The sequence below is a fragment of the Zeus faber genome (assembly GCF_960531495.2).
Source record: "Zeus faber genome assembly, chromosome: 7".
Classification (NCBI taxonomy): Eukaryota; Metazoa; Chordata; class Actinopteri; order Zeiformes; family Zeidae; genus Zeus; species Zeus faber.
In genome coordinates, this window is record NC_137203.1 from 5733324 (window position 1) to 5749180 (window position 15857).

The 15857-nt window shown below is 46.9% G+C and overlaps 1 protein-coding gene across 1 annotated transcript in view; it reads right to left on the reverse strand.

Annotated features, from left to right (window-relative positions):
• Positions 1 to 51: 51 nt before the first annotated feature.
• col27a1b (collagen, type XXVII, alpha 1b) overlaps positions 52 to 15857 on the reverse strand; it is a gene marked incomplete at its 3' end in the record, with an annotated part of 71688 nt that continues 55882 nt past the window's right edge. The window contains exons 36-61 of the mRNA XM_080004571.1: positions 14358 to 14411; positions 13107 to 13214; positions 12396 to 12449; positions 10576 to 10683; positions 10410 to 10463; positions 9825 to 9878; positions 8480 to 8536; positions 8178 to 8231; positions 7872 to 7925; positions 7671 to 7724; positions 7493 to 7546; positions 6920 to 7027; positions 6721 to 6828; positions 5577 to 5684; positions 5407 to 5460; positions 3797 to 3859; positions 3027 to 3080; positions 2874 to 2909; positions 2348 to 2365; positions 2143 to 2178; positions 1998 to 2024; positions 1439 to 1501; positions 1181 to 1349; positions 973 to 1082; positions 573 to 791; positions 52 to 198 (exon numbers count right to left, since the gene is read on the reverse strand). Of these exons, the coding sequence (XP_079860697.1) occupies positions 52 to 198; positions 573 to 791; positions 973 to 1082; positions 1181 to 1349; positions 1439 to 1501; positions 1998 to 2024; positions 2143 to 2178; positions 2348 to 2365; positions 2874 to 2909; positions 3027 to 3080; positions 3797 to 3859; positions 5407 to 5460; positions 5577 to 5684; positions 6721 to 6828; positions 6920 to 7027; positions 7493 to 7546; positions 7671 to 7724; positions 7872 to 7925; positions 8178 to 8231; positions 8480 to 8536; positions 9825 to 9878; positions 10410 to 10463; positions 10576 to 10683; positions 12396 to 12449; positions 13107 to 13214; positions 14358 to 14411 (2025 nt within the window). The remainder of the gene's footprint in view (positions 199 to 572; positions 792 to 972; positions 1083 to 1180; positions 1350 to 1438; positions 1502 to 1997; positions 2025 to 2142; positions 2179 to 2347; positions 2366 to 2873; positions 2910 to 3026; positions 3081 to 3796; positions 3860 to 5406; positions 5461 to 5576; positions 5685 to 6720; positions 6829 to 6919; positions 7028 to 7492; positions 7547 to 7670; positions 7725 to 7871; positions 7926 to 8177; positions 8232 to 8479; positions 8537 to 9824; positions 9879 to 10409; positions 10464 to 10575; positions 10684 to 12395; positions 12450 to 13106; positions 13215 to 14357; positions 14412 to 15857) is intronic.

The window sequence follows — 15857 nt, forward strand, 5'->3', positions numbered from 1 at the left end:
CCCTCCCTCCCCCCATGTAGTCACCCCCCTTTTGGGGAGCGTGGCAGCTCCTCAGAGGAAGCACGCCGCCCCGACCTCCAGGTGGAAGTGCGAGCCCGAGTCCGTCGTCGGAAGGTTGTACACGTCGACGATGGGCAGTAAGTTGGGGTCCTGCGTCTGGAAGATGAACTGGGTCTGGTGCCAGCGGCCGTCCTTGATCTGAAAGACGAGGCCGTGTTATTGTACCAAGGAGTGACCCCTTCCACGCCGAAAAGTGAGACCTTTTACGACGCGTTCGGTGGCTCTTTTGACGTACGTCACGCCTTCTTATGGTTGGCGTCGGGTCAGTGCTTCTACTGCGGAGCGAAACTCAAAGAATAATGGATATTTCAGTTTTAAAACACATCATCATATCCTAGTGACCATGAGCTCATTGCATTCGAAAGGTAGCAGCTGTATGATTTACTTCAATGGACTTTTTGGACCTTGTGGTTTCTTGGTAATATAATAAATAATATCCAACCCCATGTGTGACACATTAATGTGTCACACATGTGGATATTAGGTGTTCGCTTGGACCGAGTGTTGCGTACCCAGCAGTCGTCCTTGGCCACGTGCGGCTCCAGAAGGTCTCCCGCGTGGATCTTCTCTCCATTCCAGGCCTTGAAACTGACAGCCCTGGAGGAGGGCCTCAAGGAGGGCCCTGTCGCCCACACCGGAGTGTTCAGGCAGTGGATGGTGATCTGCTGCACGGCCTCGGAGCTCAGAAGGTGGAGGAAGTTCATCTGGATGCGCCCCACTCCCATTTCCAACTGTGCACACAAAACATTCATGGCTAATTAGAACTGGATCGCTCCATCAAACAGAACGCTGTAAGTACCATTATGCTGCTGTATTAATTGGTTGGGTGGTTGGAGGAAACCCACGCAACCATGGGAAGAACATTCAAGCTCCAACCGAGATGAATTTTGTTTGTCAAACTGGGATTTGCACCTTGGAGACGGTGATGGGTTTCAGGCAGGTCTGTCCTCCCCCCGTGAAGTTACACGTCACCTCGATGGTGTCTGCAGAGCAGCCCAGGTTTGGGTCGATCCAGTAGATGCCTGCAGGCGGAATGGGAGGAGGCCGTGGGTTAAACCGGGACAACACGGACGAGTTCAGAAGGAACGGAGTGTTAAAGGTCTCGCTGCCCGCCGCTCACCGTCGTGCATCCTCTGCTCACAGTCCTGGAGATCTCGGCAGATCCGGGCGGGATTTTCCCGGGTTCCCAGCGGGTTCTTGAGGCTCTGGATCAGTGTGCTGAGGTGCTGCAGGGTCTTGAAGATCTCGGTGCCCTGGTCCAACATGGGCATATCCGCGTTCCGGTAGTTCTGTTTGGCACAAAGAAAGAAGAAGTTCATCCTTCCATGAGATCATCAGGTGTTCAAGGGCCGGGGCCATTTCGCCGTTTCCAACTCACCTCGGACCGCAGAGCGTGGGAGTCCAGTATGACCTCGAAGGCGGCGTCCAGGGCCTCCTTTTTCTACCAGAGAGGAACGAGAAGATGGGATTAGGTCACAGGGAAAAGGAAACACGCTCGGGATGTGTTCTTGTGTAGCGTCGTTTCGGTGAGACAAAGGGGGAAGGGTTGAAGTAGTAAATCCTGGAGCGCTTCATTGGCTAATACGATGTAAGTTGCTGACGTAACCATGGCGACCACAGGAGCTCCGCTGATGCGGCTTTGAACCCTGATGCTACCGGTTCACCTTTGTTCCTCGTCATTTGTAATTAGAAAACGGTTGACGTCCCACGGCCCGTTTCAACCTTCGGAAACGCTTTTTAAAGTGACTGGCTGATTGGCTGTAGATTGAGCACCCTGGGGCCGCGTCACGTAGGATTCTGTCCGTGTGGGGGGAAAAAAACACGCTGGCGATCCAGGGAACGGCGCTACGTGAACACGCCCTCATTTTGTCCTTATTTTACATTCAGTGTCTTTACCTAGAGGTTTAATAAGGGCGGATAAGTGGAGGCATACTTACAAATGAAAGGGAAGCGCTAGGACGCCCCTGAAACCCAAAGAGAGAAGGGAGTACATAATAACATTAGAAAAGATGGTACTACTGCCATTCTAACCGTTCCATTTTAAAATGTACGCCCTTGTATAAGAAATAACTCAGAACTTACCGGGGGTCCGGGCGGACCTCTCGGACCGGGGGGCCCCTGGGAAGAAAGAAAAAAATTATATAGAAATTCCACATGCACGTTCACGTCGCGTACCAGCGTGACCTTTATTGAAGATGATTAATCAGTTGATTGGAGACTCCTGGGAAATGAAACCGCGGGCGCTGAACAAGTTAAAAACAAAAACCGCAGAAGAGAAACGTCCTACCTTGGGTCCCTGCGTCCCCTGTCGGAGAAGAGAGGAGGAAAAAAGACTGATCAGAAAGTGGAACATCACGGCTCGGAACGACGAAATCAACTGAGAACTGAGAGAAAAACAGACACTGATTCAATCGTGCGAAGGTTCGTATTGCTCCTTTAGGTTTAATGGAAAGTTTTATCCCCGTTGAATTGCAAGAATATAGGTTTTGAACTGCCTTCCTGTTTCTACCTTGAGAGCCTATTCATAAAATTGCTTTCCAGACGATGAGCCATTATGTGCAAATTGCAACAGTATTGCGAGTGATTCGGTAAATTATACCGATGCCCGGGAGAACAAACAGCCCGGTTATGTAAAAGCCCACGCGACGAGCGCGTGCCGCCGAGTGTTTGTCGTCCTGAAACCAATTCCACGCTGTCTAAGTGTCACCGCGTGGATTCGAAACGAGCCGCGGAGCCGCTCTCCGGCGCTAAGCGCCCTGCTCCGTGCTCATGCTGCGGAGAAAAAGAGATTAATCAGAGGCAGCGCCACGCACCGTGTCCCCCCGACTCCCTTTGTCACCATGGGGTCCCTGGAGGGGAGGGGAGGGGGAGAGAGGGAGGGAGGGAGAGACAATCTGTCACTGCTGAGCGGAGGGAGATGGGAGGGGGGGGTAAGATGACATTGGGATGAGAAATGAGCTACGTACGGGATGACCGCTGGGGCCGATGATGCCCACGGGCCCCATGGCACCCTCCATGCCCTGCACGGAGAACAGCGACACCAACATCACTATGATGAAGCGCCTGACGCGAGGCAGGCGGTTTATTATGAAAAAGAAACTGACACACATTCTCAACCTTGGGAGGGCGGGCCCCTACGTGGGGTCGCTCGATACACGCGGTGTCTCAGGACATCTCAAAGGCTGATATATTCATATTTGATTGATAGAAAATGTAGTTTAATAGGTTTAAAATGCATTGTCAATGGTGTATAATCCATTTGGAGCTCCCTCTGTGTTCTAGTAGATTATTAAAGATTGGCTTTGCAGGTTGAGAATATTCACTCCACTTGCAGATTAGGTCTGTACAAATACCCTGTGTTGTATGCTCAGCCTGCTGACAGCACGGGTTACACAAAGTTGTAATCATAATAGTAGCCTGTAATGTATGATCCTCAAAGTGAATATACTGTACAATATCTGCACTTTAACCAGTATGTTAGTTTAGAAAGTACAGTAAGAAAGATTTTTATTTAGCCTCAAATCAGGCCTAAATGTGAATTTTAACACATCACATTTGTGGTGCTGGCTCCAAAATAATAATAATGATAATAATAATAATAATAATAATAATTAATAATAATAATAAAAAAATCTGTCACACTCTATTTTCTGTTGTCTCAACAATTTTCGGACCTAAGACAGGGTCACAGTAAAAACAGGCATAAGAGTTCAGGAAACCCTGTTCTTCACCTCACCCTTAAGCCACGTGGTCCTTTGGGCCCCTGGATTCCTGCCGGGCCAAAGTCCCCCGGGGGCCCCTGCGCAAACACAAACACAGGGTTTGAAGGTGGAAGGAGGCGTCGCGAGGCTCATGCCGACAGACCGCGGCGCGGGGTGAGAAATCTGAAAAGCGCTTCCGCCAACTGGAGCCGGGCGTTTGTGTCGTGCGTCATCCGCCTGGATGGGCCCCATTCTGGATGGGCCCCTGCCGTGGCGGAGCGGGGGCCCCACAGGCTCTGCGGGAGCGACGAGGCTCTAAATTACCGCGCGTGGTTTCAGCGTCGACTGAGCTCTTCCCCCGGCAGCGACCTTTAAGGGCGGAGCAGATCTGTACAGTCTGCACGTCGGCTCCACGCTCAGGTCAACAAGGAGAACTTCATCAGGATAACGTTTAGCGCTTCTCATCCCGACTCGTCTCAAACACCATAAATCAACTTGGAGAACAGTACAGGGATTTCAATTCCATGAGGCCGCTAGATTAATCAGCTGCCAGCAACTGATTTACAACGGGATTCCTTTTGTTTTGTTTTTGTTTTTTTACAATTTTCCTCCTCACTATCCAACAAGTACAGTACAGCGCTAGGATGTTGTTGTTTTTTTTTTCCTGTCATGTGTGTGCCGTTTCAACTGCTTCTGCTTGCGCCCGTCCTCCTCCCTCGAGACGGTGGAGTTTGTGTCTTGATGGAAAAAGTCCGAGTTGTGTTGGTGACGCCTAATAGGAAGGTAGGGTACAATAGCCAGCAGTACCCTGTAAAGTACCACATTTCTACTTTGCACCATTTTTGTACCAGTGAAGTATGAATTTGTACCCAAGCCAAGGGTAGAATGAGCGTACCTTAGAGCAGTGTCCCTAGACCCCACAGTTTTCACTGTGGGGTCCAGGGTCACCAGGGGTCATTCAAGATGTTCCAGGAGATCCCCCAACTTCAGCATTTTATTAATTATTATCTCATTTACAAGACGTTCGCACCATTAGAGAACGAACAATAATAACTGTTTTGGTTCACTCTACTACAACTATAGAATGGACAGGTATGGAGGTTCCCACAAAAGCATTGTGGTGTGTGGGTGGTGTGGTTTGAGCAGCCATGCCTGTCTTGGGTCTCGGTAAGTGGGGCTGGGATCAGGGTGGCTGTGCGCCTGTTGCTTGTTAAACCAATCAATGAGCAACAGGTAAATGCCCCATCCCCCCACACACACAGGAGAGGAGCCCTTGTCGTGACATGATTTCCATCTACTCCGGGCTTTCCAGCTTGCCCACTCCCTACAATAAACTGGTACTTTTCAATCCCATTGCCTGTCTCTCTGTATCAGAGGGCCCTAAAAACGCCACTCCGGTAGCGTGTGGCAGGCGGATCTGCCACAAGCATATCGAGCAATAAAAGTCTTCCCAGATGTGGATCCCAGAGAATAAATGTTATCAAATGGAGTCAGATGCCTAATGCGTGTCAAAAATATCATAATTTGAAAAAAAGGTTGAGAGTCACTGCCTCAGAGGGTACTGCCAGTAAGACAAGCCTTGGAGCTACAATGCTGAATTTTATTTCTGAGGGTGTGTGCTGCATTCTGGGGAAACAAAGCTCACCTTTGGCCCAAACATTCCCAGAATCCCCGGATATCCTTGTTCGCCGGTGTCCCCCTGATGCATACAGAAAGATGGAGAAACTCAATGTGATCTCAGCAAGGGCAAAGTAAGTGTCTCTCATAATGCAGTTGTAGGCTGTTTTCCTCCTCGATGATTAACTGTTAACTCACTGGTTGTCCCTTGGGTCCCGGGTCGCCCTGTTTCCCTGGCAACCCCATCCCACCAGCGAAGCCTCGTTTCCCCCGAGGTCCGGTTTGGCCCGGCAGACCCCGCTCGCCCTGAGTCAGACACACACACACACACACACACACACACACACACACACACACACACACGGAAGTCCACGTCAGCCTCAGGTCACATTATCATCATGACTGTGTTGGGTCGATAATATTGAATATATTATATAATATTTGCCACCATAGGCGATATTTTCACAGTATCGAAATATCGCCCCCTAACCCCTGTCTGTCTGTCCGTCCGTCCGTGGAATATATTTATGATTCCCCTTATTTGCAATTCCTCACTGAAATGTTATCCCCATGCATTTTGGGAGCTTCTATCCGTTTGATCCTGTCATTGTAAAGCACACTGACTGACCGGTGACCCACGTTACGTGAACGCCCACGCACAACCTGCGATCCGCTCTCTGTGATCCAGCATTAAAGGTGCACCGTCTTGCCAAAGAGAACAAATACAGAGGTTTTTTTATTGTAGATTATTTATTGTAACTGAATGAAACAAAAACAAAAAAATGCTGTGCGCAACTGTGCGTAATGGGAACACTTTCTGCGTCACTGCCCCCCGCCGTCGAAAACGGCGACAATATTGTGTATCGCGACATTTGGGCCGAACTGCATCACGATATAAAATTTTGGAATATCGCCCAAGCCTATGACTCATAAGGATCCATTAGGGTCAGATCTCAGGAGGGGAAATAGGATTTTTATGTTTGGCCTCCCACATGGATAGTGAATTGCCAGTTTTTTGTTTGTTTCTATCTTTGTTCTGTAGGAAGTTAATGTCTTTGGATTACTGCAAATGCTACTAAAACAGAGAACATTGGCCAAGTTACAGTACTTGCCAATTCTCACGAATTTGCATCCGTGCAATTTCAGGAGAACTCAATTTTTTTGGCATTTCACTGTTTAAAGTGGAAGTAAAAATATGTAAAAATCATTGAGAATTTGAAGAATTGCAATATCAGATTGCAATATATCATCACCTTTGCAGCTCGATCTCATTTAAATATCAAATCAGAAGAACCCCACAAATCCTCGGTTGAGCTTCATGGATAGAAGCTCCTGATCTCACCTTGGTACCAAAGGAACCTTGACTTCCAGGAAGACCCAGTACACCCGTCTTCCCCCGCGGCCCCGGTGTTCCAAAGAAGCCAAACTCTCCATCGTCTCCTTGTTCCCCCTGGAAGATCCACAGCAGCACGTTGGTCGCATCACAGCCACTGTCAATGTCGATAAGTGGAAATATTAGCCTTTCCAGAAGATGTCCTTACCTTGATTCCTTTGCCTCCATCCTTTCCAGGGGGTCCATCCATTCCAGGTGGACCTTCAAGGCCCTCCCTGCCCACAACTCCCCTTGGACCAGCAGAACCTTCTGGGCCCTAGAGGAGAATCAGAATATTACCCTCTACAGTTCTCCACTGGTACTGTATCGTCATGAAACTTACTGTGACATTTAAGAATTCTAAATTAGAGATATGAGAAGATATGAACTAAAATGTCTCACAACCTGAGGTTTACAATATTTGAGTTCAGTGTGTGTGTGTGTACACACACACATATATATATATATATATATATATATATATATATATATATATATATATATATATATATATATATATATATATATATATATATATATATATATATATATATAAAACAAATCCAAGACTTAATTGAACTCAAATATCCATGTCATGTAAAATTCCCCATGATTATTGTTAGAAACCACCAGTGTTATTTTTCACACGATAATAATTATAATAATTTTAAAACTAAAGCCTAATCGGAACAGCAACTCTGTAAACATTTACATGCACAAATAACGCACGTGTCCTACTTACTGGTGGTCCTTTGGACCCCCTTTGTCCTCTTGGCCCTGATTTGCCTTTCAATCCCTAGAGCAGAAAGACATTTTTATCGCCTTCAGCTCCAACATGATGAGAAACAGAAGTCTAACAGGAGTGCGGGAGTGGAAATTCAGTTTATTGTGAACATAATATCAACTAGTTTTGTCCTTACTTGAGCACCTTTGGATCCTTTCAAGCCTTGTTGTCCCTTGGGTCCAGTATGTCCCTGAGGTTGTATTAGAATTGGGTTGATTTTGTGCTTCAAACTTCATGCATGTCTACATGTCTCTACAGGATATTATTGTTATTCTTGGCTCTTCATGCTTGTCTTTCAGCATAAATAACATAATATCCAGCGCAAAAGTCGACTTACGGGCGACCCCGGAGCTCCGGCTTCACCTCTCGCTCCATCGAAACCAGTTTGACCCTGAAACAGGAAGTATCCACATTGAGACGTATGGAACACGGGCGTACTTTAATGGCTTACATGGCAACAAACACCAACAACAATTCAAACAACAACTCTAAATACAGAAGTTTTTTTATTTTGTATTATATTATTATTTTTATAGTATTATATCTAATTTGATATTAAGTGAGCTGATGACGTAAGTAAACAAATAAATTAACTAACATAAATCAATTAATAACTATTCAAAAAAAAGACAATAACACTCACAGTATATCCTGTGTCACCGGACTCTCCTCTGTCTCCTCGGTCTCCTGGAGGACCCTGGTTCCACACGGCAGAAAACAAACACATATACATAATCACTAACACGTATTCCCTATTGAACACACATACACACACACACACACACACACACACACACACACACACACACACACACACACACACACACACACACACACACACACACACACACACTCGGACAATAAAACACCAGATATTCCGATAGATTTGTATTTTTCTGGCACCTAAAATGCATCATGGGGACAGAGTGCACGTGAGGAACTCACTCTGTCACCTTGGGGACCGGCGGGCCCTTCCACCTTGCTGTCCTCCCCCGGTTCACCCTGAAATGAAAAACCGATAGAGAAATAAAGACCAATCAATGAAATTCTCCTCAAAGGCACAAACTAACCCAAAGAGTCCAAACCCAATGAGTCCAAACCCCAAAGAGTCCAAACCCAATGAGTCCAAACCCCAAAGAGTCCAAACCCAAAAGAGTCCAAGAAATAACGAGTCCAAACCCCAAATAGTTCAAACCTAAAGCGTCCAAACCCCAAACAGTCCAAACCCAAAGAGTCCAAACCAAAAGAGTCCAAACCCATAGTCCAAAACCCAAAGACTCCAAAACCCAACAACTCTAAACCCAAAGCGTCCAAACCCCAAACAGTCCAAACCCGAAGACTCCAAATCCATAGTCCAAAACCCAAAGCATCCAAAACCCAAAGCGTCCAAAACCCAAAGAGCCCAAAACATGAAGAGTCCAAACCCCAAAGAGCGAAACCCCAAAATAAACCCAGCTTGTCGTCAAATGTGGTTCCAGGAACAAAACCCCCAGCTACTTATTATCATCCTATAATAAATCACCATGGATCAATGTGGCTGTTTAATGGTGCATGTGCTGTGCACGTGTTGGACAAAACAAACCCTTCGTGCACGTGTTTGTGTTTTGAATGTTATTATATTTTTGTGAGCGGTGACTCATAAATTAGCCCCAAATGAACAGCGCCAGCAGCAGGCATCCCAAGCATCGACCACAGTTCACAGTTCACACGGACGTGTACATGGGTGGAAGGAAACTGCGTTGCCATGACGACAACCGGATTACCGCCCCACGATTCACCAACAATACCGTGTTTGTGCAGGAGTTACCTGCTTGGAAACAGTCACGTAAGCTAATAAGCTCTTTTTGTTCTTCTTGTCGGCTCTCGGTTTATCCTATTATCATGGCAGCGGCAGCAGCAGAATATTGATCTCATTACAGAGCAACTGGGGCGATTATTCAGAGGATCTAGGACTAATACTCCACGTCCCACTTCACAAACTGGCCAGAGGAGTCCAGGTGCTTGTGGCTAATTGCGGATCATTTACCACCACATTTCAGGATTTAACGAGACGTTTTCGCTCCCCTCGTCCAGTCTGGTGTTTGAATTAGAGCGAGGGCTCCAAGTAAAGCACAGACGGCCGGGGAGCCTCAATAGATACAAAATATTGACTTTGACGTCTCAAAACAGCGTATCGGGGATCCTATCGGGGGCGAAAAACCCGAAAAAGGAAAGGTTAAACGCCAACTGTGATTTTATTACAGACACGAGCAATTAAAGCAGCAGAAAGCTATTAGTGTGGGAAGTGTACCTTTTCACCTTTTGGTCCTGGGCGGCCCAGAGAGCCCTGTGGTCCTGTGTGACCCTATTAATACAAACGACATTAAACAGCAATTTAAAACCAGATATTGTGAATTCTGATCGAGATTTTAATGGAAATTATTCAACATAAGACAAGCATGAAAGGCCATTGCAGGGAAATAGAGCAAACAACAAATAGAAAAACGCCGACTGCATTAATTAAAAGTCATGCTGTGTAATATCACACTATATCATGAGATTACATTACACGTATAATAAGTCCAATACCCACTTCAAAGATATAATTCAATGATATTTCTATGTATTTCAGTTAAGGAGGCTGAAATGCAAATGAGCTAATAGTTATAAATCCAAAGCTGTCCTTGTTAATGAGGATGGCAATTAGATGCAATTAAAGGAAATTGAACAGCAATGAAAGAGAGGATTCTAAGCGTCCCTAAGCCACTTTGGAGGTGTTTATTTTAATGGCCGTCCATTAGAGAAGGTTGAAACTGTTGACCCTCTTGTTCACATTTACAGCTGATAGGTTATAAGGTTATTATTATTCTTTATCAATGGAGGGGCGGCGTCTCACCTCATAGCCTGCGATTCCAGGTTCTCCCTGCTGGCCCATCCGCCCCGGTGCACCCTGCAAGAAAATATACAGAATATATTGATTTTTATTAATCAATCAATCAAACAACCAACCAACCAATGAATGTATCAATCTATCTATCGATCCATTTATCCTTCCATCTCACCACTGGTCCGATGGTTCCTCTGGCTCCCTTGGGTCCGGTGTAGCCCGCCTCCCCCTGCTCCCCCACGGGTCCGGTCTCTCCCAGGTGCCCCTGGTGGCCCTTGCTGCCCTGGAGAAGGAGCACGGAGGTTCAGCGATCCAGAAGGACAAGCAGGACAAGAGAGACAGCAGGAGAACCAGGAGAAACCAGGACAAGCAGGACATGCAGGACAAGCAGGACACACCAGGGGAAGCAGGACAAACAAAGAGAAACCAGGACAAGCAGGACACACCAGGGGAAGCAGGACAAACAAAGAGAAACCAGGACAAGCAGGACACACCAGGGGAAGCAGGACAAACCAGGACAAGCAGGACACAACAGGGGAAGCAGGACAAACCAGGACAAGCAGGACACAACAGGGGAAGCAGGACAAACCAGGACAAGCAGGACAAACCAGGAGAAACCAGGATAAGCAGGACACACCAGGGGAAGCAGGACAAACCAGGAGAAACCAGGGCATGCCGGACATGCAGGACAACCAGGACACACACAACAAACCAGGACGAGCAGGACAAACCAGTTCAAGCAGGACAAACCACGACAAGCAAGACACACAGGACATGCAGGGCACACAAGACAAACCAGGACAAACAGGACAAACCAGGAGAAACCAGGACAAGAAGGACACACCAGGGCAAGCAGGACACACCAGGACAAGTAGGACAAACAAGGACAAATAGGACAAACCAGGACAAGCAGAACAATCAGGACAAACAGGAGAAGCAGAACCAGGACAACCAGGACAAACCAGGACAAGAAGAACAAACAGGAGAAGCAGAATGCAGGACAATCTGGACAAATCCGGACAACCAGGACAAACCAGGACAATCAGGACAAGCAAGAGACCCAGGACAAGCAGGACTAGTAGAACAAGCAGGAAAACACGAGAAGCAGAACCAGGACAACCAGGACAACCGGGACAAGCAAAAGGACCTAGAACAAGCAGGGGAAGCACAATCAGGACAAACCAGGACAGGCAGGACAGGAAGGGAGAACCAGAACCAGGACAAGCAGGACAGGCAGGGGAAGCAGAACCAGGACAACCAGGACAAGCAGGGGAAGCAGAACAAGCAAGACAAGCAGGACAGCCAGGACAAACCAGGACAATCAGGACAAATCAGGACAACCAGGACAAACCAGGACAATCAGGACAAGCAAGAGACCCAGGACAAGCAGGACTAGTGGGACAACCAGGACTAGTAGGACAAATAGGACAAGCAAAATAACCTGGGAAAATAGAACAAGCGGGACAAGCAGGGGAGGCAGAACCAGGACAACCAGGGGAAGCAGAACAAGGAAGACAAGCAGGACAAACCAGGACAATCAGGACAAATCAGGACAAGCAGGACAAACCAGGACAAACCAGGACAAACCAGGACAAACCAGGAAAGGCAGGCAAGCAGGACAAACCAGGACAGGCAGGCAAGCAGGAGGAAGCCTTCTTTCTGGTTGCTTGTCCTGCTTCTGGTTCAGTTCTTCTACTTCTACAAATCCAAACGCTTGGAGTGAGCGTCTGTTTGAGGAGGCGTCCCCTCTGTCCGTCCTGCGGGGGAGCGCTGACCCCACTGTTTATTTACAGACGGCCATTAAACCTTTTCATTAAACCGTCGCGCACACACACACACACACACACACACACACACACACACACACACACACACACACACACACACACCAAACAGGAAGCAGAAGCAGGAGCAGCAGCCTGACGGACGTCCAGAATCTGAAGCCGTATTCCGGCACAAACATAAATAAAACAGACTAAAAAAAGCCAGACGAACCTTCTCCCCTGCTTTTCCTCTCTCGCCGATCTTGCCAGATTTCCCCTCCTGACCCTGGAGAGAGGAACAGAAGGAGTTGAGTGTTATTGGCCATGATGGACCGTCGTATAGTGCCGTTTTTATTTTCCGAAGTGCCGGTAAAAGGAGCCGAATTTTCATTACCTTTGATCGACTCAAATCTTGACGTTGAATGAGCATTTATGGTTCCACCTTTCACTACATGAGGAGGCTCTGGCAGAATACAACCAGGATTTAACACCAACACCTTAAAGGGTTAAATGGTTGTTGGCTATTTCACTTATTATTTTTTCTATGACCAAAATGTGTCTCGTGGCGCTATATACATCCTTGGGCCTTTATTTCAAGTTCAAGTTTGTGAATAGATGTTTTCATTTATTTTTTCTCTTTGGAGGAAGGGTGACATTGGACAGAAAAACTTCAAACAAATGGCAAAGTCCTTATACCCAATGGCAACCTCGCAAAACCGTTTTTGTTGACTATCATCTAACTCTGCCAGAATGTGTTTTTTCCCGTAATCGCCGGGCCGAGCCAGGTGGGTTTGGACTGCTATCTGCACGCAATGAGGTATTTTCTATTTGTCAGCAAATACACATTTGGGCATTAACGCGAAACTACCCTCCAAATCACCGACTGACTGACAGAAGCGGCTGTGGCGCCGCACTACGCCCCCGGTGGCGGCCGGACACTCACCCTGACCCCCAGCAGGCCAGGGGGTCCTAGGGGCCCTTCTTTCCCCTTCAGACCCACTGTCCCCCGGTCGCCTTGGTCCCCCTCCAGTCCGGGCTCTCCCTTTTCACCCTGGAACAAATCAAGAAGGAGTAATGCTGTTATACATTTACCAGCGATGCCACTTGATGAAACGAGCGACATCCCTTTGAAGAGCCGCTCTGAATATGCAACGAAAGTACGAGAAGGAGGAGTAGCACAGTACTTAGCGGTGCCACGTTAGAGACTTTCGACCTTCACTCCACCACATTGTAAAGCAAATATCTGCGTATATTTACACTTGAAGTTGGGGACTGGATCCATCAAACTGCTCCTCAGGGATTCTCTGTATCTTTTTAATGACTTTGACAACACCTGTAAGATGTTTTATTGTACAAAAGAAAGTTCCAGTCGCACTCGTTATAGTTTGAGCACATTCAGGAGCGAGTACTTATAGACTTTTCCTCAAGTAGAAATGTAAATTTTGCACTTTCACTTTTCACTCGAGTCAATTTCAGTCGTGTACTTTGGCTTCGGTAAAAGCTCCGAGTCTCTCTACAAGACATCGATCACCTGCAGTCAGTCGGTTGCCAGTGGGTGAATTCAACGATTTTATTCTCATCTTCCAGTAGCAGCGATTGAACAATCTCCGACAGAAGGTTCCGATTGAGTTGTTTATATGTATTTCTTCTGTGGGGGCTCTTGTTCTCTCCATCCACGGCCCCGGGAGCCCGTGCACGTGGGCCGGATCCTGACGCCAATGGAGCGGCGCTTTTTTTTGGGGGCGGGGGGCGGATCGGTTTCTGATCAGCAGAGAGCTCCCTCTCCTCTCTGTCTGTTCCCCTCCTGCCAGACAGGCGGTGGAGCTCCGACAATAGGTCCCCCGCTGTATGTTTTCGCTGAGCGTGGACAAGATGGCGCTCTGAGCATGTGCAGAGGAGCCGGCAACTCCACAAGCAAACGCTGAGGCGTTGGGAGAGCCGCCGTTCTGGTGGAAAATGGCAGAGTTCATCTGGTTCGCGCGCAAAAAAAAAACCAAACAAACAACAAAATTTCGTTTTGGGCTGAGACGATGTTGATGGACGGCGGGGGATGATGCCATCACCTCCACCTGGCTCCCTACACTCGCCAGAATCCACATTCGGCTGAAATAAAGACACTCGCATAATTGAGACGACTGCTGTTCCGGGCTCATAATTAAATATAATTAAAGATATTAAAATATAATCTCCCCACCTTGGCTCCGTCAGGTCCGCTCGCCCCGGCCTCGCCGTCCATGCCAAGCTCGCCCTGACGCACACCACATGGAGGAGAGAATCATGGAGAATATTTGCGGAGTCAATTTGAGCAAAGGTGGAGATGGACGGTAATGAGCACTTTTTGGATGCATGAAGTGTCGGGTTTACCTTGGATTCTTCTGCTCTTTTTTGAGAATTATTGAGAATTGCTTGGAGTGGTACTCGAGTGGTACTAGAAAATAACGATTGAAAATTGTTCGCGGAGGAATGAGCTCAAACTGAAATTTTGCTTCATATTTCATTATTTATATGTCATGGATTTTGCTTGTTTGCTTTTTTATTGTTACTATTCGGTTGCCTCTATTCGTGTAAAACACTTTCAATTGCAAGTTGTGTATGTGCTATACTAATAATGGTTGTTGTCATTATTGTTGTTATTATTATTGTTTTTATTATTATTATTGTTGTTGGTGTGCGCTGCGCTCTAAACTCCACTGGTGTGTATTGGTTGCTCCGTGCGGGATCTGCGGCGAGCGGAGCGGGGCGTGGAGGCTCCACCCGCTGCTGTTTTTAAAAGTCACAAGTTTTCAAAAGGTGTGCGTTTGAGTGCAGTGGTGATTAGGCCGATAAATATTACCTACATGATCATGGCTTTTCCCTGTTATTACAATAATATCTGAAGACATATAATGTATAATATTGTAATATAACGTATAAATATGATAAATGTAATATTTCAGACAGGCCAACTGAACTTAAAATAGTAATACCATAAACAACATTCCTGTTGTGGGAGTAATGACGGCGGTCCAGCGGGCCAGGACAGAGCAGTTAGGGGTTCATTGTCTTGCTCAAGGACACTTCAGCCCGCTACCAGGGGGAGCCGAGGACCGAACCAGCAACCTTCTGGTCACTAGACGACCCACTATGCCTCCTGAGCGACCGCCACCGCTCATATTTATTATTGTTTTCGCTGGGATTTTTATTATTATTATTTTTTTTAATTTTGTTTTTCTCCTTGACATTCTCCGGGCTAAAAGAAAGAAGAAGAAGAAAGAAAGAAGAAAGTGTAAAAGTGTAAGTGTAAGTAAAAGTGTCTGGAACAAGACAGTCATTGAACCCATGGGCATGTTTGAGGTCTCGTTAGGACTGGGACGTCTCAAACACCTTGTGGTTCAAGTTTGATCCATATCGATCTACATCTGCAGCAGGAATTAGTGAACATTTTTAAATAAGGGTTATAGGTTAGGTTCTACAACTTCGGGTCAGGTGGTGGAGCAAAATGAAATTGTGGTGCAGTGCTTTTCGTGACATCATCATCCATTACATATGTGCAGGTTGTGGCTCTGGGGGGCATTCGCAGCTTGTGAGGTGCGTTGCGTAGACTCCATCGTCTGTCCGAAACCCGGTGGCAATATGGCAATATGGCTGTTCCTATATGATTGGTATCTGTCGGACTGAATTGCAACACAGATTTCGGTGTTTCACGGTGGTTTCA